We start from the raw sequence: 22983 nt of genomic DNA on the forward strand, positions 1-22983 counted from the left end.
CCTCGCAAAGTGTGTGATTGCTCACAAAGTTCATAAATGTTAAAAAATACATGACTTTTGAAACTATCTCGCAAAATTGGTGAATCGCAAAGTTAAAATTCGCAAAGTTGAAAGATGTACTGTATATATATATATATACACATTTATAATACCCTCGCATCCAGTACGCGTTTGTCCAGTACTATTTTTGTCCAGTACAGTCAGCAAAAAAAATATAATAATTTATTACTGTAGTATGGATTTGTTGGGCCAGTACGGATTGGCCGTGCAAAGTGGGCCAAATCCGGAGTTCTTCTCTAGTACTGTCATGTTGTGTCCAGCAGTACTACCTGCCCGGGCGCGGGAAGATGGCCAACACCGAGGAACGTTTCCCTAGTACGGTGAGTCCTCGAAATATGAAAGGGATACGGACCAGGCCTTTCGAAATCCGAAATTTTGTATATCAGAACAATTTTCCCCACTGAAATATACATATAAAGGGGGGGATGCGTTCCAGGACTCCATTGGACCCCCCACTTAAACTTTACCCCTTCTATTTAGAAGTATGCAATACACGTATACAGTACTATACTATTGTACAGACATAAAAAAATAAAACATACAAATTACTGTAGTATTAGTTCACTGTACAGTTAAATATAGACCTGTGCTGCAGCTGGAGATTCGTGTCGTTGATATGGTGCTAAGTCACATGGTGGGACCCTATTGCTCCTCTGGTACTTCCTCGACAGGTGCAGGTGTTTCTGAAGCTGTTGATGGTCCAATTTCCTCTCCAGAGTCAGAGTACAGTGCTGTTTCTTCTTGGCAGCTGGTTCCCTGGATGCTGGAGATGATGCAGGGTGCCTGAGATGCATGGCGAAAACATGAAACGAGGAAGAACAGTGAAAAACTGAGTAACGTACAGTGAAGCTGAGAGAAGAGGACGGACGTGACTCGACTGAGAAGCCCGCAAAAATGTGTTTACCAGAAAGATGTTAGTTCGTTTTCTCGCTGCAAGCGAGCACGGCGCTGTGCAGCACGCCCATTTTGAATTTTTTGTATTTCCTCTCGCATCGCTTTTCGTACCATCGAGACAAATACATTTGTATTGTGGAATTTATCCTACACTCATCGGTTTCGTACCATCGGAAATTCGTACATCGAGTTTTTGTATTCCGAGCACTCACTGTACTGCCGCGCCAGTCCAGTACACCTTCCTCGTGACTCGTGACGTATGCCAGTCAAATTGCAGTATTGGACTCCCCCTGATGAGGAAAACAATGATGTGTCAGTGTGTGACTATGAGGGATTTATGAGGGAGGTCGAGGCAGAGAGGCCTCCTCAGGATCCTGATGGCCCTCCTCCAGGGGGTCTGCAGGACCTCCTGCAGCCTTGGAAACCCCTCCCCCTTCCCCCCCAAGCCCATCACCATTCACCTTAAAGTTGGGAAAATCTTAGTTGTGTCAAAATATAGTTAAGTTCAATTATGGGGGAACTTTTTCGAGGCTTGTCTGACATTTTTAATTTTTCCCATAAGGTCTGTTGTTTGTCCACTATGGACTTAGTCCAGTATGGCATTACTGTCTGACAAAAATACCGTACTGGACACGAGGATACTGTATAAGTCTATCTATCTATCTATCTATCTATATACAGTAGAAGTCCGATTTTTCGGCATCTATGGGACCAGGCAAGTGCCGAAAAATCAAAATTGCCGAATTATCAAAAACCCTACCCACTCAGTACCTTATATGTTTCGGTGAACACTATCATCACTACTCATATCATTACAAATGTGTTTGGAGAGAGTACTGTATACTGTTTGATACTGTACAATACTGTAATGAATACAGTACTATACATGAATATGAAAAATAAAGAAATTAGTGAACATACTGTATATAAATGTAATGATACAGTAGGCCTACAAGTTCACATGCACTTACCTAAACTTATAGTAAGTTCCTTATTTACATATGTACAATAGAAGGGGTTGATTGGAGTCTGCTACTGCTGGAAGAAGTCCCCAGCAGTAGAAGGTCCTGCAACAGGCTCTAAGGACTCATGGAGAATTTCAAGACTGACGAAAAAAATTGGAAAATCTGCCGAACGATCAGAGATTTTCGTAAATGGGACTATTTCTCAAAACTGTCAAAATGTCAGATTTGCCGGGGAATTGGATGCCGAAGAATTGGACTTTTACTGTATATATATATATATATATATATATATATATATATATATATATACATATATATATATATATATATATATATATATATATATATACAGTATTTTTTTTTTTACGCGAGGAAGAAGGAACCAAAGGCCATGAGCCCGCAATAACAGTTCCCTCCAAGAGAAAAACAAAATACAAGAGAAAGCCAAATTCAAGATCCGTTCATTTTGAGATCCCTGGACACACTGCGTTTGAAAGACTGGAGATCATAAGCAGCAGGAAATACAGACAGAGGGAGACAGTTCCAGAGTTGACCTGTTGCATAAATGAAGGACTGGGAGTAACGGTTAACTCTTGCATTACAGAGTTGGACAGAAGAGGGATGCAAGTTTGCTGCTAGACGGGTGCTACGCGCCCGTCATAGAGGTGGAGGAATGCATGCAGACAGTTCAGAGGAGCAGTGACCATTAAAGTAGCGATAGAAAAGAGATAAAGATGCAACAGTGCGGCGAAGAGACAGAGGTTGAAGGGAGTCAGTAAGAGGAGAGTTAATGAGACGAAAAGCCTTTGACTCCACCCTATTGAGAAGAGCTGTATGTGGATAGCCTCCCCACACATGAGAGTTGTACTCCACACAGGGACGGATAAAACCCCTGTATAGAGTCAACAATTGTGCAGGGGTAAGAAAGAATGGAGTCGGCTTAGCACACCCAATCTCCTGGAAGCAGATTTTACAAGAGATGTAATATGATCTTTCCAAGATAAGTCCCGAGTAAATGAAACCCCAAGCATGTTCAAGGATGATGCAGGATTAAGCTGAATATTATTAAACATTAGTGGGTATACCTGTGGAAGATTTTGACGGGTTGATAGGTGTAAGAACTGAGTCTTAGATGCATTAAAAACAACAAGATTATTTTCACCCCAGTCAGAGATACGAGCCAAGTCAGACATTAGGTGTGCCATAGCCTCATCCCTTGTTTGCTGAAGTAACTGCTGAGATGGGTGTTGTGGGAACCGAATGGAAAGGTGAAGGATGGAGTCATCAGTGTATGAGTGGATAGGTTTAGATGTACAGGTTAGAAGGTCACTGATGAATAAAAGGAAGAGAGTTGGTGATAGGACAGAGCCCTGAGGAACACCACTGTTGATAGATCTAGGAGAAGAACGATGGCCGTCTACAACAGCAGCTATAGAACGACCAGAAAGGAAGCTAGCGATGAAGGCACAGATAGAAAGATAGAAACCGTAAGAGGGCAGTTTGGAAATTAAAAATTTATGCCAGACTCGATCGAAAGCCTTTGAGATGTCAAGTGCAATGGCAAAGCTTACACCAAACTCCCGAAAGGAGGATGACCAGGAGTCTGAAAGGTAGGTGAGAAGATCGCCAGTGGAGCGTCCCTGACGGAACCCGTACTGACGATCAGAAAGAAGGTTGTGATAGGAAAGATGCCTTAAAACTTTTCTATTGAGAATTGACTCGAAAAATTTTGAAATGCAGGATGTTAAAGCAATTGGACGATAGTTGGAGGGTTGGGAGTGGTCACCCTTCTTTGGGACTGGCTGAATGAGAGCAAACTTTCAGCAAGAAGGAAAGGTACAAGTTGACAGACAAATGCGAAAGAGTTTGCCTAGGCAGGGTGTAAGCACAGAAGCACAGTTCTTGCGAACAACAGGAGGGACTCCATCAGGCCCATATGCCTTGTTAGTACTGAGGCCAGTGATGGCAGAAAATACATCAGCTGAAGAAATTTTAATGTCAGCCATGAGGAAGTCAGAGGCAGGAAGTGATGGAGGAACAGCACCGGAATCATCTAAGGTGGAATTGGAGGAGAAAGTCTGTGCGAAGAGATCTGCTTTATCAGTAGAAGAAATACCTACAGAGCCATCACAGTAGAAAAGAGGAGGGAAGGATGATGAGGTAAAGTTGTTAGAAAGGTTTTTGGCAAGGTGCCAGAAGGAGCGGGAAGAATTCGAGTTGGAGAGTTGAAAGCATTTAGAACGGATGAAATTGTTTTTAGCAGAGCAAAGAACAGACTTAGCATGATTCTGGGCAGAAATGTAGAGATGATGTGATTCAGGGGTGGGTTGGCTCCGGTACCTTTTGTAGGCCCTCTCCTTGTTGTGGACAGCATGAGAACAAGCATGATTAAACCAAGGCTTTCTTGCGTTAGTCAAAGTATATGAGAAAGGAATGTATGCTTCCATGCCTGAGAGAATAACCTCCGTAATGCGCAAGGCACACTCAGATGGCTCGCGGCCATGGAAGCAATAATCATTCCAGGGAAAATCAAAGAAGTACTGCCTGAGGGCCTCCCAATCCGCGGCTCCAAAATGCCACAGACAACGTTTCCCTGGAGGGTCCACAGGCTGTACTGGAGTGATAGGACAGGTTAAGGTGATAAGGTTGTGATCGGAGGAGCCCAACGGAGAGAAAAGATTAACAGTGTAAGCAGAAGGATTAGTTGTAAGGAAGAGGTCAAGTATGTTGGAGCTCTCTCCAAGGCGGTCAGGGATACGGGTAGGGTGCTGTACAAGCTGCTCTAGGTCATTAAGGATAGAAAAGATGTAGGCTTGTTCACCAGGTGGATCAGTGAAAGGAGAAGAGAGCCAAAGGTGGTGGTGAACATTGAAATCTCCTAGAATGGAGATTTCAGAGAAAGGAGAAATGGATAGAATGTGTTCCATCATAGAAGTAAGATAGTCGAAGAATTTTTGATAGTCAGTAGAATTAGGGGCTAAGTAAACAGCACAGATATATTTAGTCAGAGAATGACAGGAAAGCCGAAGCCAGAGTGTAGAAAATTCAGAAGAATCGAGTTCAGGAACACGAGAGCAAGATAAGTCGTTGCGTATATATACACAACAGCCACCTTTGCCTTTGAAATGAGTATAGAGAAAGTATATATATATATAAATATACAAACTATTGATTTGTGATATGGTGCTTAAAGAACAAGTGATGAAAAAGAGGACTTATGTACCTAGGAGGAAAATATCCATCCATCCATTGCCAGACGCCATGTATCCCAAACGGGGTGGTCAAGGGCTTAGAGTTAATTGTTTTACAGGGAGGGGCACTAATCCTCCACCAACCCCACTTGACACGTAGGGATGCCAACAGCATCTGGTGTTCCCAGGCGGTCACCCATCCAAGTACTAACCAGACCCAACGTTGGAAAATATGGAAGCTGAAAAACCAAGTAGTAAGGGATACCTTCTATAGCGAGTTGAGGAGAGTGGTGGCTGAACAGGGAGCTGTAGACAGAGGCGTTAATGAACAGTACAGAGCCCTCAAGAACAATTTCTTGAGAGTTACTGACGTAACATGCGGCTGGACAAGAGGACCACCAAGACATAAAGTAACTTGGTGGTGGGATGAGGGTGTAGAAGCTGCAATTAAGGAGAAAAGAAGGCTTTTCCGGGAATGGAAGAAGGGTGGTAGCAAAGAGGAATATTTGGCTGCCAAGCGTAGGGCTAAAAGAGAGGTATACAGGGCAAAGTCTGTGTCACAGAGACAATTACTTGATAACCTAAATCATGGGGAAAGGAAAAATATATTTAGGGTGGCAGGAGAGGTGAAGAGGGATAATCGGGATAGCATAGGTGAGCAGTGTGTGAAGAATGATGAAGAAAGGGTAGTGGTGAACAGCGAGGATATTAAAGATGCATGGAGAGAGCATTATAATCGGTTGTTGAATGAGGAGTTTGACTGGGACAGGGAAGGTTTGAAGCCAGCACATCCAGTGTCTGGCCCTTGGCCTTTGATTGATACTGCTACTGTGAGTGAGAGAATAGGCAGGATGAGGGTGGGGAAGGCAGCAGGTGTGTCTGGGTTGACTGCCGAAATGTTGAAGGCCTCAGGCGATATAGGGGTGAGTTTAGTCACTGACCTGATAAATAGGATTATTTATGAGTGTGTTGTCCCTGATGATTGGCTGAAGAGTGTAATTGTAAATGTGTATAAAGGAAAGGGTGATGCCCTGGAAAGAGGAAATTATAGAGGTATAAAGCTCTTAGATCAGATAATGAAGGTAATGGAGAGAGTTTTAGAAGGTATGACTAGAGAAAGAGTGAATATTGCCTTCAAAAAATGGTACCAGACGACAGGAAGGACATCCATCACCCTACGAAGGCACCGAGGCTGCTTTGCGCGGCCAACAACAACGGGCTTAAGCCGGTGCATGCCGTTAGCACTGGCACAACACAAAGCAGATATCCATTGCTTGGAGAGCTTGCGGCCAGGTACACGCTTCTCCGTCTGCTCGGCTAGAGTGTTCGTTGGCAGCAAACGATAGAATAGGCCAGTTTCGTCAGCGTTGTAGACTTGACCGAGAGTTAGGCCCTCCCTGTCGATCAAGCCCTTCACCTTATGCCAAAACTCGTCAACTCCATCCTCGTTAGCGTCCAATGCTTCGCCATGTGCTTTACAGTTGGAAAGGCCATGCCGCAACTTGAACGCGAAGAGCCAACCCTTGGATGCCTTGAAGTCTAGGGCGTCTTGAAGCCTGGTGAACTTCTCAGCAGCACCCTTCAGCTCCATGCCACGTACCATCACACCAGCAGCACGTTGTTGTCGATACCAAATCAACGTGGATCGGTCGATTTCTGCACACTTGGGTATAAACATAACCTTCCTTTCCACGTTGCATTTGCTTCTTGACGAGAAGTCAGCTGTGTACTGCATGAGTTTGTTTTGGGATCTCTTGATATCGAACAAAGTAGATCGGGCCAGGTTAAATTCGCGGAGAATGCGGGAAGAAGACCACCCCGCATCTACTTTCTCCAATATCTCCCGCTTCGTCTCAAGAGTCAACACCACTCTCTTCCTATTCTCAGGTGGCAGGGCCATCATCACACACACTAAGAGGAGGCCCGAGAGCAGCAGGAGGCCCTGCAGCAGGTAAGGCACCACCACAAAAGCGATCATGTGGGCAGCCATAACGACGAGCGTGCACTCGCGGCGAGAGACAGGCGGAAAGTGGGGAGGATGCAGCGGCGCTCTATCGGACGTCTGAGGAATGACGCGCCACAACAATGCTCTCCCGCGGCGCGCGGCAAGTTCAAATTACGGCCGGGAAAAAAAAAATTTTTTTTTTTTTTTTTTTTTTTTTTTTTTTTTTTGATCCCAGGACGATTATGTCCTGGTAGTGGGGATGTTTGGTTATTGGGTGTCCGGATATTAGAGTGATTACTGTATTCGGCTGCTGATTATTTGGTAGATCTGGCATTTTGGCAGTTTTGAGAAATAGTCCCATTTACGAAAATCTTTGATTGTTCGGCAGATGTCCTGAATCATCTCGGCAGTCCAGGAAGTGTTATCTGTGACTTGAAAGCCTAATGTTTCATTACACTTATGTATGTTCACTAATTTCTATATTTTTTCAGATTCAGGTATAGTACTGTATTGATTACAATATTGCACAGTATTATACAGTACAGTAACCACTCCCTCCAAATTAGCGAGGGTTACGTTCCAAGCCCCCCCGCTAATTCTTGAAATCTGTTCATTCTTGACGTCTTCCTGAAAGTTACATTAACCAGTAATTGCGTTGCCCATGAACCACTGATACTGTAATGCATTACCCATAAATAAATGGTGCTTGTTTCCCCGTTGTTTTTAGATGTACGGCTGTGACAGCTCTAGTATTTTTATTCCTCAGCATAATGGTGGAAGGGACTGTCCTGTTTAACTAAACCTAACCTAACCGAGTTTAACTGTACCTAATAATTTAACCAAACCTAAAGTCAGAAAAATACTTAAAAATAAACTGGAGGAATATGAATTGCTAAGGTCTCCCTGATGAAAGTTAAACGTACATTTAGCGCTCATTCTTTTGTTCGTTTTTGTGTTTAATGTGAAAGAGAGAGTACTGATGCAAATAGTAATATATCCCATTAACCCCTTAATAATCTCCTGCACTGAACAACTCTTTACAGTACCGATGTCAGTGATGTCAAGTTAGTGTGAGCTGTAAAGAAAACTGAACAATTATGGGGAGGGAATGAAGGTCACTGGTATGTTTACATGACTCTACGCTACGATTCCAAGCAGTCAGGCGGTCAGTTAATCTCAGATGTTTTTGCCCATTTGGTAAATGCCCCGTAACTTTATCAATTTTTCCGTGACGCAGCGAATCATAGCATGGGTTTAGGAAGCTAAATAACACATTGCTAGGTGAGCTATCTTCACATCTTTAAGAAAAACAAATTGATTTCAGAAGAATGAAAGAAACTAACTCTACGTACTCAGAGAGGTATTAAATTTCTTCCATTTTCTTCAAGATGTGAAGATAATCGTCTGGCGCACCTAACAATGTGTTATTTAGCTTCCTAAACCCATGCTATGATTCATGGAAGAAGTTACAAAGTTATGGTGCAATGGGCGAAAACATCTGAGATTAACTGACTCTCTGACTGCTTGGAATCGTATCGTAGAGTCGTGTAAACATACCAGTGACCTTCGTTCCCTTCCCATAATTGTTCACAGTTTTTTCATAGCTCACTAACTCCACATCACTGACATCGGTACTGTAAAGGGTTGTTCAATGCCGGAAGTTATTAAGGGGTTAATGGAATACATTACTGTTTCCTTCAATACTCTCCCTTTCACATGTAAACATAAAAACGAACAAAAGAATGAGTGCTAAATGTACATTTAACTTTCATCAGAAAGACCTTCACTTTATTTTATGCAATTTTCCGACTATCTTATTTTGTGTTTGGAAAAAGTACTGTATACAGCACTCACTCCAAACATATTTGTAATTATATAAGTAGTGATGAGTTCACCAATACAAGTGATGTTTTGTGCTGGTAGGTAATATTCCGTATCATTTCGGCCATCCAGAAAGTGTTATCTGACTTGTAGGCCTACTGTCATTACACTTGTACAGTACACCCTCATTATTGACAGGGGTTAGGTACCTAAGATACCCGTCAATGCCCAAAACCGTCGATACCGATTTTCGTCTGGTCAGGTATCCTTTGTTTATATATTTTAGTATCCCTTCAATCACTCGTATGTAATATGCAGTTTAGTTTTAGTGTTTCTTAGAAATAAATTAGTTAGGCAATTGAAAAACTGAATATCATAATAAAACTACTTATATTAAGTAAAGAATTATGAATGGTGAGGAATTGGAAAATGTGAGTACGTTTAAGTACCTGGGTAGTGTGATGAGTAAGGATGGAGGTTTGGAGGGTGAAGTGCTTGAAAGGGTACAGCAGGGAAGAAAGGTTGCTGGTTCTTTGAAAGCAGTGATAAGAAACAGGGAAGTGAGCATGGAAGTGAAAAAGTTAATACATGACAGTATTGTGATACCAACTCTAACGTACGGAAGTGAAGCTTGGACGTTGTTGGAAGGACACAAGTCAAGAGTGAGAGCAGTGGAAATGAGTTATTTAAGAGGAGCCTGTGGAGTCACATGGAGAGATAGGCTGACGAATGAGGATGTAAAGGAAAGTTGTGGTGTTGAAGTGGATGTGATAGGGAGCGTTATGAGGAACACACTGAGGTGGTTTGGCCATGTGGAGAGGATGGAGGGTGAAAGACTGACGAAGAGAGTGTATGTGAGTGAGGTGGAGGGGGGAAGAGGGAGGGGGAGGCCGAGGATGAGATGGAGGGATGGGGAGGCCGAGGATGAGATGGAGGGATGGGGTGGAGAGGTATATGAGAGAGGGGGGTGTGAGTTGGGAGCAGAGCAGTGAAATGGCGGGGGACAGGGCGACTTGGAGGCGATTTGTTTGTGGCATAGTGGTCGTACACTGGACCTCAAATTGTAATGGCTGCTGTATCATCACTTCTCTCTCCACTTACACCTCACTCCATCTAAAAATAAAAGGCGAAACCAGCAGTTGTAGCCATCCATACGTTTACATAACCGAGTGTGTAAAAAAAAAAAAAAAACGAAAACAGCAGTGGTGGTCATTCATACGTTCTAATAACTGAGAGTGTGAGGCAAGTGTTACGTTAGATCAGCTGTTCGCACCGATCTTCACAACACACGCGTGGTGCTGCTAGCTCATACCAGAGACCACGCTCTCCTATTTACTTTCATTCTCAAGAGCTTCCTTTCATTCTTGATATTCCATTTCTCCCAGACCTAAATTTTCACGACTGTATGGCAGTTTATGCTATCAAAGATGAATCTTAGCCTAGCTTTCGCTAGGATCTTCTTTTAGGAAAATTCAACTCTCCTTATGCTCGTATATTTCATATTTAATCTCTGCTTAACTTTTGCAAGAAATATCCTTTATTGACAAAAAATCCAACTCGTCTTTAACATTATAACAAATGATACAGGAGCATGGGTTCTATCATATGTCCTGCTGCATTACCACACAACAGCACAGACATACGATCTTTTGCTGCTTTAAAGCCTGGCGCACTTTTCTCCTCCTTCGAAATGTACGTTCTTTTAGGCATTTTCTTCCACCACAGGCCTGTTTCGTCCGCATTAAACACTTGTTCAGGCCTGTACCCTTTCTCCCTTATAAGTTCAGCAAAGTCACGTGGGTACGATTCTCCTGCTATCTGACCTGCTGAAGCTGCTTCACCAGTCATCCTAATGTTATGTAGGCCATACCTTTTCTTAAAATTCTCGAACCAGCCCTTGCTGGCTGCAAATTTCTTTTGCCTAGAAGCACCGACATTACTAGGCCTATCACCATCGTCATTACTTTCATCACCATCATCACTATTTTCACCTGCCTCACTTTCATCACCATTATCTTCACCAACACCACTGCTTTCACCAGCAAACCGAGCGAAGAGTTGTTTTGCTTTGTTTCTGATGAACTGGGAGTCTAGCGGCACGTGTCGACGGTTTAAGTCCTCAATCCAAATATTCAGTGCCTTTTCCATTTTCACCAAGGCATCATCTCTCACATGCATCGTTACTTTAGCCGATCCTGGTGTGCACGAAGCCAGAGCATCTTTAATGTCTTTTTCTCTCCGTTTTATGCCACGAACACTGGACTCATTCACGCCTTACTCGTGACCAACCGCTGCATGGCTCATTCCACTTCTAAGTTTTTGTAATATTTCGTTCTTTACTTCCAAGGTAAGTACTTTCCTTGCTCTCTTAGCTGCCTTATTTCCAGTTGGAGTGTTACAAGGGCACTTCGGAGCCATGATGATCGCGAAAGCACGATAGATGTGGGCGAACACAATATGAGAACAACAGACAAACGTGTACTGATGCAATTGTTTGTTGGGTCGGCGGGAACATGCCGCGAGCAGCCAGAGACACCTGGCGGGATGGCGCGCAAACTTGCTAGGAGGTGCCAATACAATTCTTTATTTTTTTATTTTTTTAATAATAATAATTTAACTCCCAGGAGAAAAAAAAAACGTCGATAATCAAATCCGTCAATAAAAAAAACGTCGATAATGAGGGTGTACTGTATATGTTCACTAGTTTATATATACAGTATATATATTTCAGATTCAGGTATAGTACTGTATTGATTGCAGTACAGTATTGTACAGTATACAGTACTCTCTCCAAACACAGTTGTAATACCATAAGTGGTGATGATAGTGTTCACCAATATATATAAGGTACTGAGTGAGTAGGTTTTTGATTATTCGGCAAATCCAATATCTCGGCATCATCCCGGTCCCATAGATGCCGAATGGGACTTTTACTGTATATATACAGTATATATATATATATATATATATATATATATATATATATATATATATTGTTACGGAACAGAGAAAGATAACGTACACTTTAAGTGAGAATACGAAGAGTCACTACTGTCCCGTAAAGTTCCAGGTTCAAAACAAAAGAGTTAGGTAAAATTACAAGTTAAAGTTTAATGCTTAAATTAACAACAAAACATTCAGAACTCATAAGGATAATGTAATGGCAAACAAACAGGTTAAATATATGGTTAACTGCAATAGCCTCTATTAACACGAAGTTAGCAAGAGTAAATTTATCTAAGTCAGCCCTGATAAAATGAGATACCAGATAATACTCAGTGAATGCCAGATAAATTATTACAGATACAAACTATTATCAAAAATGACTGACAAAGAACCCTACATAAATTACAATTTCACTAGGCCTACAAATTAAACTTATGCTATACAGTACAAGAACAAAATGCAACAACAGTTATACTCAAATTACACACAGCTGCTAGATGGTTGGAGACTTCTTGAGCACTCACAATAATAATATCTGTACAGGGGAGGACAGAGATGTGAACAAAATGAGGAGCAGATCTAAGTGGCCATGATGCAGAGACTGAGCTCATTATATAGGGGCTGGCAGAGCTTGATACAACTTGTAATAAGGACGCGCAAATGAAGCCATGGGGACAAAGAGATGACAATCCCGCAAAGTATAACAGAGATGTCGACTTACTCTACTATAACGGTAGAAGGGGGGAACTGAGGCAGAACACGCTCGTGATCAAACATGCAGCATACTGTGCGTTAAAATTACACAAAGGATGATGAAATCATAGGCTATGTAACACCTCCCCACAAAGAAAAAGAAATTTACAAAGGAAATTTCTTATTACTCTAAAACAATCTGTATAAGGCATTACAGACCATGCAAAGGTCTTTCTTAATGTTACAAAACATGAGATCTCCCTAGCACGTTCAGTCATAGGTACTTGCCAGTATCCCTTTAACAAATCAAACTTACTTATGTACCTAGCCTTTCCGATCTTGTCTATGCAATCTTCCACACGAGGTAGAGGGTAAGTGTCTGTTTTGGTTATCTGATTAACACGTCTGTAGTCGCTGCAAAGCTGCTGTGAACCACCTGGCTTAGGGACTAGAGTGACAGGAGAACTCCACTCGCTCTGACAGGGCTCAATCATCTTGTGGTCCAACAGGTAGCCAAGCTCCTTCTGGATGAGAGGAACTTTCACTGGGTTCACACGGTAAGGAGGCAATTTAATTGGCTTTGCGTCTCCAACATCGACATCATGCATCAACACAGTGGTTCTTCCTGGAGTAGCACGGAACACTTGCGGGTACTCCTGCAGTAATGCCGAAAACTCCTGCCTTTCCGTGGGTGGTAGATGAGAAAGCTTAGTCTGGAGATCATTCATGATATCAGGATTCTTCCCCAAACTATCACTCAGGCTCATGCTGCATGGGAAAACTTCACTTGTAGACTCGGGTGGAACAGCTACAGTGCAGACTGGATTATTTTCGTCCCGCCTGTGATATAACTTTAGCATGTTGATGTGACATAGTTGCTTGCTCTTTCTACGATCTGGTGTGGCGATGACATAGCTGACATCACTGAGTTTCTTCTCCACGAAATAAGGGCCACTAAACTTGGCTTGAAGAGGTTGCCCATGAACTGGTAGCAGAATCAAAACCTGATCTCCTGGCTGAAGGTGGCGTAACCTGGACTTCTTATCATACCAAGTCTTCATCTTCTCCTGAGCAGCTCCTAAATTCTCTCTCGCCAGCTGTAAAGCAGTGGACAGCCATTCTTTGAGCTTCATCACATACTCCAGCAGGTTGACGTCATCTTCCTCCGACAGCCAGCATTCCTTGAGTAACTTAAGGGGTCCTCTTACTTCATGGCCAAACAGTAGTTCAAAAGGTGAGAAGCCCAGTGATTCATTTGGAGATTCTCTTGCAGCAAACACAACGAATGGAAGACCTTTATCCCAGTCTTTCTGATGTTCCAAACAGTATTTCTTGAGCATCGATTTGAGTGTTTGATGATATCTCTCCAACGCTCCTTGGGTCTGGGGATGGTAAGCTGAAGACGTGATCTGGGAGATGCCCAACTCTTTCAGAGACTGCTTGAAAACATTTGACATGAAATTACTTCCTCGGTCTGACTGTACCTCCTTGGGCAGACCAAACTTTGTGAAGAACCCTAGCATTTCCTTAACCACGTTCTTTGCTGAGATATTTCTAAGTGGAATGGCTTCAGGATAACGAGTAGCCATGTCAATCATGGTCAACACATAAGAAAATCCTGAAGAAGTCTTAGGAAGAGGGCCCACAATATCCACCAACACACGGGTGAAAGGCGCCTCAAAAGGAGGAATGGGAACTAGAGGTGCAACCTTTCGGTCTGATTACACTTCCCCACAACTTGACAGGTGTGACAAGACTTACAATACCAGGAAACATCCCTGAAGATACCTGGCCAGTAGAAGTGTTTCAAAATGCGTGCCACAGTCTTCCTCACTCCAAGGTGTCCTGCCAAACTGGAATCATGAGCCACTCTAATGATATCCTGCCTACAAACACGAGGGATGACAACTTGATGTACAACCTCCCATTCACAGTCGGCTGATGCTGTTGGGGGTCTCCACTTCCTCATAAGTACTCCTGACTTTACATAATAACAAGTAGAAGCACCGGCTGACTCTTCTTCACTGTAAGCAGAGTTAGCTAGACCTTTCAACTCAGGGTCAGCAACCTGCAACTCAACCAACTCTTGACGAGACAAATTATCAACACTACGGGGTACTGCCTCATCTGGTGAGTGGTCCAAATTAGCAAGAAAAGTGTCAGCTAGGATAACATCATCATCATCATTATCCTCTAAATCACCAGTAACTTTAGACTTAGCCCTAGTGACAGCACATGCAGGGAACACATCAGGGATATCACAATCCTGGGACGCAGCCACTGGCTCACTAGACAACTGAGGAGCTGGACACACTTGACTTCCACCAATATCATTTCCAAGTAAGAAAGTTACACCTGACATTGGGAGTGTCTCAACCAACCCAACCATAACGGAACCATTAACAAAACCAGACTCTAAATTCACTCTGCACAGAGGGACAGAGAAGTAATTATTCCCTACACCTTGTAAGATTACAGTTTCATCAGAGGAATTAACATTAGAGCCTAGAACACTGGTCAGCATAAGGGATTGGCAAGCACCTGTATCACGATATATATGAACTGATTTCCTGTCATTACTGTCCAGAGGACTGACAAAACCATCAGACAGGAAATTAGCACATGAACTCTTGAGAGTGTCACCCACGTTACTGCTCAAAAGAGGAGCTCCATCATGAGAATTTAAGTTACCCCTCAAAGCAGGTTCAGTTAACTCAGTTAAAGAATTCTGGGAACTCTCAAGAGTGGACACTAGACCAATTGACTGAATATTTAAAGACTCCTTTTTGTTCACATCACGCTGTCTCCTGAAACATCTCTCCGTAGTATGACCAAGCTTACTACAATAAGTACATTTACTTTTCTGAAATCTAGAGGTGAAGCTGGTATTTACTTCCTGAGAAACATCATCCTTATTCTCTTTCCTGTTACCTGTACTCTGAGTAGAGGCAACGTACTTACTCTCAGCTTTCCCTTTTTCTCTAGAATATCTCTTGTGAGTGAGAACATACTCATCAGCTAAAACTGCAGCATCAGACAAATTATCTATTCTTTTCTCATCGAGATATAGGCTTACATCTTTATAAATACACCTTTTGAAGTCCTCCAGCAAAATCATCTGCTTAAATTTGTCAAAATCAGAATCCACATTCTTAGAATTTAACCACTGCTCTAACAGATCTTCTTTGATTTTTGCATACTCAACATGGGATTGCTTATCTTGCTTGTAAGTTGTCCTAAATTTTACTCTATAAGCTTCAGGAACAAGCTCATAGGCCTTAAGAATCAAGCTCTTAACTACATCATAATTATCAGATTGATCCTGAGGCAAAGATGCATAAGTTACTTGAGCTTTACCGGTGAGAACAGTTTGAAGGAGTACTGGCCAATACTCCTTAGGCCAATTAAAACCTGTAGCTACCCTCTCAAACAACTGAAAATACTTTGTTAAATCAGATTCATTAAAAGGAGGGACAAGTTTAACATTTTTAGCCACATCAAAATCATCAGAGCTAGATGATCCAGTTCCACCTTGTTTCATGCGATACTCATGGTCTGCCTGAATCCTGGCAAGTTCAACTTGTGCCTGAGCCTGTATCTGTGCCTCTTCAATACGAGCCTGAGATTCCGCCTGCTTAGCATTTGCCTGAAATTCAGCTTCTTTAGCACGAGCCTCCTGCAGAGCTAGCTGTAACTTAGCTAATTCAATCTGCGTTTGCTCATTTGGAGGAGTTACATTAAACAAGCTTTTATTAATCATGCCAACAATTTGATCTTTAGAATGATGAGAGTGAACTGCAATTCCCAATTGTTGAGCAACGAGCTTAAGTTCATTCTTTGTTCTGTTTTCTATATCACACACTGTTTGCACATTTGACAAAAAATCTTTGGCTTCATCAAGTGTAGAAATAGTAGCCATCATGAATATATCACAGTCACAAAATATCAAACAATATCCTTATGATAATATCCTGAATATCCTGGCGAGGTCGCCAAATTTATGTTACGGAACAGAGAAAGATAACGTACACTTTAAGTGAGAATACGAAGAGTCACTACTGTCCCGTAAAGTTCCAGGTTCAAAACAAAAGAGTTAGGTAAAATTACAAGTTAAAGTTTAATGCTTAAATTAACAACAAAACATTCAGAACTCATAAGGATAATGTAATGGCAAATAAACAGGTTAAATATATGGTTAACTGCAATAGCCTCTATTAACACGAAGTTAGCAAGAGTAAATTTATCTAAGTCAGCCCTGATAAAATGAGATACCAGATAATACTCAGTGAATGCCAGATAAATTATTACAGATACAAACTATTATCAAAAATGACTGACAAAGAACCCTACATAAATTACAATTTCACTAGGCCTACAAATTAAACTTATGCTATACAGTACAAGAACAAAATGCAACAACAGTTATACTCAAATTACACACAGCTGCTAGATGGTTGGAGACTTCTTGAGCACTCACAATAATAATATCTGTACAGGGGAGGACAGAGATGTGAACAAAATGAGGAGCAGATCTAAGTGGCCATGATGCAGAGACTGAGCTCATTATATAGGGGCTGGCAGAGCTTGATACAACTTGTAATAAGGACGCGCAAATGAAGCCATGGGGACAAAGAGATGACAATCCCGCAAAGTATAACAGAGATGTCGACTTACTCTACTATAACGGTAGAAGGGGGAACTGAGGCAGAACACGCTCGTGATCAAACATGCAGCATACTGTGCGTTAAAATTACACAAAGGATGATGAAATCATAGGCTATGTAACAATATATAAATATATAAATATATATATATACATATATATATATATATATATATATATATATATATATATATATTTTTTCAGATTTTTTAATATTCCATATATATCGCAGCCAAAAATTTTCACAAATTTTAATATTAAATGACAGGGGTAACGAGATTTATATAAAGTCATCATCATCTGGTTTGGATCAGACAAGCATCTTCGGAGTTCTGCTTTTGATGTTTTTTCTCAGCTCTACTGTGTAAACACTGAAGTGCATCTTGTTTTCACTATATTTCAACAGGATGAGGTAATTTTTTTCTTTTAAATGCTGTTCAGAAACTATCCATGATAAGCAAGTAATGAGGTACCTGAATAAGTGGCTGCAAATGCAAGTGGAAGCTCAGTTTGGAAGACGCATCACTTCAACAAACTGAACTTTTATTCTCACCTCTCCGCAATTCTTCTTCCACCTCCTTATTAACTCGTGCTAGTTCTTCCTCAATGAGCCTCTGCCCTTCTTCATCCAAGCGCTTTAGCTCCCTTCGAAGCCTGTTTACAAACAAGTCAGAATTAGATACGTTGAAGTTTTATCTATCACTCACATTTAACTGCATGCTTTAAAAAAAAAAAAAAAAAAAAAAAAAAAAAAAAAAACTCATTACCCATTTTTGGAGTCCTGGAGAATCCGGGTACCACTGTCAATCAATATGATTTTAGATATTGGACATCATTCAACCTACAAAGGCAGCCTATTTTCCAACCCTCTCATCCCAAGGCAAACAAGAATCTGGACATAGACCACATCCACAACACTTAACAAACCTAAACCGTGATCATTTCTGCACTCATTTTATCCACTTTTGACACATCCCCCAAACAACTCACACTTCTCTTCACTGCATTTTATTTCTGCATGTACCTCATCAACACCTGCTGCCATTCCATTCCCTTCTTTAACCTTGCCAAAGAATTCTTCATTTCTGCCATTAACATATTTGATAGCAACAGAAACATTTCTTGTGCACCACACAGAGCATCACTGCGCTGGCACTCCCATCCAATATTTTCAAAACAATCTTTCCATCTACTGTATTTGTCCTCTGAAGGGAAATAAACCAGGTGAACAGGTTGATTTACATAGTAAATGGTAGTGGTTATTCAACAACAAATCATATTCATGTTATTTATGCCCCAATCACACGTATGTATAAAAATGCCACGTATAGGCACGTATGACCATGAATAAGAAAATAAAAAAATCGTGGCCATGCATGGTTGTATGTGGCATTTTTATGCGTGGCTATAAAAGGTCAAACAGTTCTCGATTTTCTTACGATATCTGTGCCTATCAGTTATGTATTGTCACGATTTTGCCATTTTTCATTCAATTCATGTGGGTATATGCAAGTATCTGTCGTGATTCAATACGATTTCAGTACAACACTGGCGCGTGTGATTTCTAATTAACTGTGTATCAGTTGCACAGACCTTGAGTATCCCTACGACTGGCCACATATGATGAGATAATGGCCTGATTTTGTAATGTGTAGTTGCGATTTTATTGGGTATAACTTAGGTATACATCCATACCCTCATATCCGGGAATGCTATGTACCAGTGTGAGTGTTCGGCCAGCAAGTATGTCAGATACCAAAACAATTTTCCCCATAAGATACTGAAGAAAAGCCAGAGATGTGTTCCAGACCCAAACCCAAACTTTCATATACCTTAATCAATAAAGACTGACACAGAAGCACCATAAGTAATGTTATTATCCTCATAAACAATACACTGCTAAAAATGGCACATCAAACATCACATGCACGAGGGCAGAGTGGTGGGACGTGCAGTGTTCAACATTGCTTTAGGGCAACTGTCTGACAGTGACAACCAGGCGGCAACTGGCAGCCTGCCAAGTCGGGGTGGGGGAGGGCGGGAGAATGAGGAGGGAGACAAGCAGGGGTGGGGGAGGGAGAGAGGCTGAGAGTACAAGGAAGGAGACAAGAAAGCCAAACTACTCTACTACCTCCCTGCCCTAGTCACACACACACACACACACACACACACACACACACACACACACACACACACACACATGCACACACACAGGTTGCCAACAGAGATGGAGCTCTTCCTGGATCATAGGGAAATAATCGCTGAATCAGCAGCGAAAAGGAGACCAGCCTATTGTGATTATGTGATTGGGTGCGTGAGTGGTGGTCCCGTCGGACAATAGTTAAACAAACGCAGGTATCGGTCATAAAGAGTAAAAGATACAGTGGAAATAAAAAGTTTCCATATGGTTGCATCATGGCGGAGAGGGACGGTGCTTTGTTTACATCTGGTGAAGAGGAGTTTGCAGGCTTCTCCGATGATGATGTGGGAAAAGGTAGTACAGTAATCCCTCCAATATCCGATGTAATAGAGCCATAGGCAGGTCCGGATAGTGGTCCTGTCCGGATATTGTAGCCCCAGCTTATGGACTTGTACTTGCGGGCCCTAACACAGAAAAACACCTATACAACTCCCTCTGGACATGTATAGCACCTATTTAAGACCTAAATCACACCAATAAGGGATAAAAAAGACTGAAATAAATGCAAAAGAAGCATAAAATGAGGTTTTTGAGGTAGGTTCATACAATATTCAACATTCTGGGTACTTACAAGTCCCTGGCTCCTGGACTGGTAGTTATGGACCCTAACCTAGCCTAACTCAGAAAAACACCTTCCTACTGCACATGCATAGCACCTAAGACACAGCATATTGACACCAATAAGGGATATAAAACAGTGAAATTAGGTGTTTGAGGTAAGTATAGTATGGAAAATACAATAGAGTACAGTATGAAACATTCTGCCTACTTACAGCAAGTCCATGGCCATCTCGATGAATAACCGCCTCCTCTCGGACTCTAACAGTAAGAAGGATTTCCTGAAGCACATGCAGTACACTTCATGAAGTCTTCATTGAACTTAGTCATTCGCACTCAGAAGTCCATTCTCTTCACAGTGCGCACTCTTGTCAAACTTATGCTCCATTGTAACTTAATAAGTGTTGCACTCTGCACTTTAACTTTTCCACTCTTATAACCATTTTCTAAAGCAAAAACACACAAGTCTATTTACATTAAATTTAGTTCAAAAATTGTCTTTTCACTCACAACTGTAAATCCTTAACACAATGCACTGTTTTTTTCACTGCACAACACTGTAAATTCCCGTGTGGTCTAGTGGAGAAGTTCTTGGCGTCTATTCACTGTCAGAGTCCAAGAGTATCACTGGCGGGTGACCTAGGGGAGCGTCGCTGGGTTGTGGTGATGACGTACCCACTGCAGACGACTCTGATGACAGATGCAAACTCATGTCGAGTGGTGACTCCACCGTGGCTGATAAGCTGGGCTGTGGGTCAGAGCATGAGGGCCTGACTTGGGGAGGCAACGGAGTGGAGCCAGGGCTGGGCACAGCGGGGGTCACGGGCCTGAAAAAACTGTCAATCGTTGATTGTCGCAATGAACGATGATTCTGACGATTGATGATGCGCTGCCTGAAAGCACGCACTTCCTCCACAAGTCCCAAGGGCCCCATCTCCCTGTCGCAGTCCAGGTGTTCCAGGTAGTCGAGAACGAACTCTAGGTGTTCCCGGAGTGTGCTCAGCTTGGGGATGGCTGGAGTTGAGTCATGCTGAGAGAAGTCCGGATCATCGTCGGAATCTTCAAGCTGGGTACTGACACCTGCAACTGAAGATGCGATCTCGATATCAGACAAGATCTGATACCCAGGATCGCCCTTGTCGTCATCCAACCACTCACGCACATCGTCCACATCTACATCGTCGCCATGCGTACGTAGACGTGCATGGAAGTCATCCACGTCAAAACCTAGGAAATCGTACTCCACATCCGTTCCGAGAAGCAGACGAAACCAACTATTTTCTAGAGTCTTGGCAGGGATTTCCTTCCATGCACTGGCCCAATTGTAGACTGCAGACTCGATGTTGTAGCGGCGAAAGTTTTCCAAAGTCCGCTGGCCTCGTGTGTCCCGTCCCTCCCTGCGCTCATCCTTGTCCCTGAGAACAACCATCACCTCGTCCAGGTACTTCCTTCGGTACAGCCTCTTCGTTGCCACGATCACTCCTTGGTCCATTGGTTGGATGAGAGCAGTCGTATTAGGTGGCAGAAACATGCACCTAATCCGGCCATTCTCAGCCACCAAGTCCTTGTCGCACGGGTGAGCAGGTGCATTGTCAAGGAGAAGGAGGGCCTTTACCTGGTCACGTGGGATTCCCAGTTTCTCCGTCTGGTAATGTATGACCTCCTTGACGAAATGGCGGTGGAACCAGTCTTTGAAAATGTGGGCTTTAAACCATGCCTTCAAAGAATGGTACCAGACGACGGGAAGGACATCCATCACCCCACGAAGACACCGAGGCTGCTTTGCATGGCCAAAAATAACGGGCTTAAGCCGGGTGCATGCCGTTAGCATTGGCACAACACAAAGAAGATATCCGTTCCTTGGAGAGCTTGCGGCCAGGTACACGCTTCTCCGTCTCCCCAACTAGAGTGTTCGTTGGCAAAAAGCGATAGAATAAACCAGTTTCGTCAGGGTTGCAGACTTGACCGAGAGTGAGGCCCTCCCTGTCGATCAAGCCCTTCACCTTGTGCCGAAACTCGTCAACTCCATCCTCGTTAGCGTCCAAAGCTTCGCCATGAGCTTTACCGTTGGTAAGGCCATGCTGTAACTTGAACGCGAAGAGCCAACCCTCGGATGCCTTGAAGCCTGGCGACCTTCTCAGCAGCAGCCTTCAGCTCCGTATCACGTACCATCACACCAGCAGCACGTTGTTGTCGATACCAAATCAACGTGGAGTGGTAGACTTCAGCAAACTTGGGAGTAAAATCACCTTCCTCTCCACGTTGCGTTTGCTTCTCGACGAGAAGTCAGCCATGTACTGCATGAGTTTGTCTCGGGATCTCTTAATATCAAACAAAGTAGATCGGGCCAGGTTGAACTCGCGGAGGATGCAGGAAGAAGACCACCCCGCATCTACGTTCTCCAATATCTCCCGTTTCTTCTCCAGAGTCAACACTACTCTCTTCCTCTTCTCAGGCAGCGGGGCCATCATCACACACACGAAGGAGAGGCACGAGAGCAGCAGGAGTGCCTGCAGCAGGTAAGGCACCACCACAAAAGCGAGCACGTGGGCAGCCATGATGACGAGCGTGCACTTGCGACGAGAGACAGGCGGAAAGTGGGGAGGATGCAGGGGCGCTCTAGCGGACGTCGGATGAATGATGCGCCACAACAAAGCTGTCCTGCGCCCCGCGCGCCAAGTTCAAATTACGGGCGGGAAAAAATAGTTTTTTTTTTCTATTTTTTTGCAGCTTTCAGACCATTTTGGGAATACTGGATCCCGGGACGATTATGTCCGGTTAGTGGGGATGTTCGGATATTGGGCGTTCGGATATTAGAGGGATTACTTAAGCTGAACCAAACATGAGTAGCAGGAGCAGAGAAAATGGCGGAGAGGAATGTCCAGGAGTTAAAAAGGGTATGGGCAGTAATTAGAGAGCGGCAGGAATGGCCCTTGGAGCAGGAGAAAGAGATCACAGTCCTACAAAATAAATTGGAAAAAGTTTGTACACGCAGTGCTGAACAAGAAAGAGAAGTAGAATTAAAAGTGAGTAATGAATCTGCCTCA

General features: G+C 42.8%; 1 protein-coding gene across 1 annotated transcript in view; it reads right to left on the minus strand.

Annotated features, from left to right (window-relative positions):
- LOC145412203 (dnaJ homolog subfamily C member 17) overlaps window positions 1-22983 on the minus strand; it is a 312151-nt gene that overhangs the window by 199133 nt on the left and 90035 nt on the right. Inside the window, exon 4 of the mRNA XM_080282128.1 lies at window positions 17732-17832. Within this exon, the coding sequence (XP_080138254.1) occupies window positions 17732-17832 (101 nt within the window). The remainder of the gene's footprint in view (window positions 1-17731; window positions 17833-22983) is intronic.

This window comes from Coenobita brevimanus, chromosome 92 (assembly GCF_032717465.1).
Source record: "Coenobita brevimanus isolate Jiangsu-jjx chromosome 92, ASM3271746v2, whole genome shotgun sequence".
In the NCBI taxonomy this organism is placed as follows: domain Eukaryota; kingdom Metazoa; phylum Arthropoda; class Malacostraca; order Decapoda; family Coenobitidae; genus Coenobita; species Coenobita brevimanus.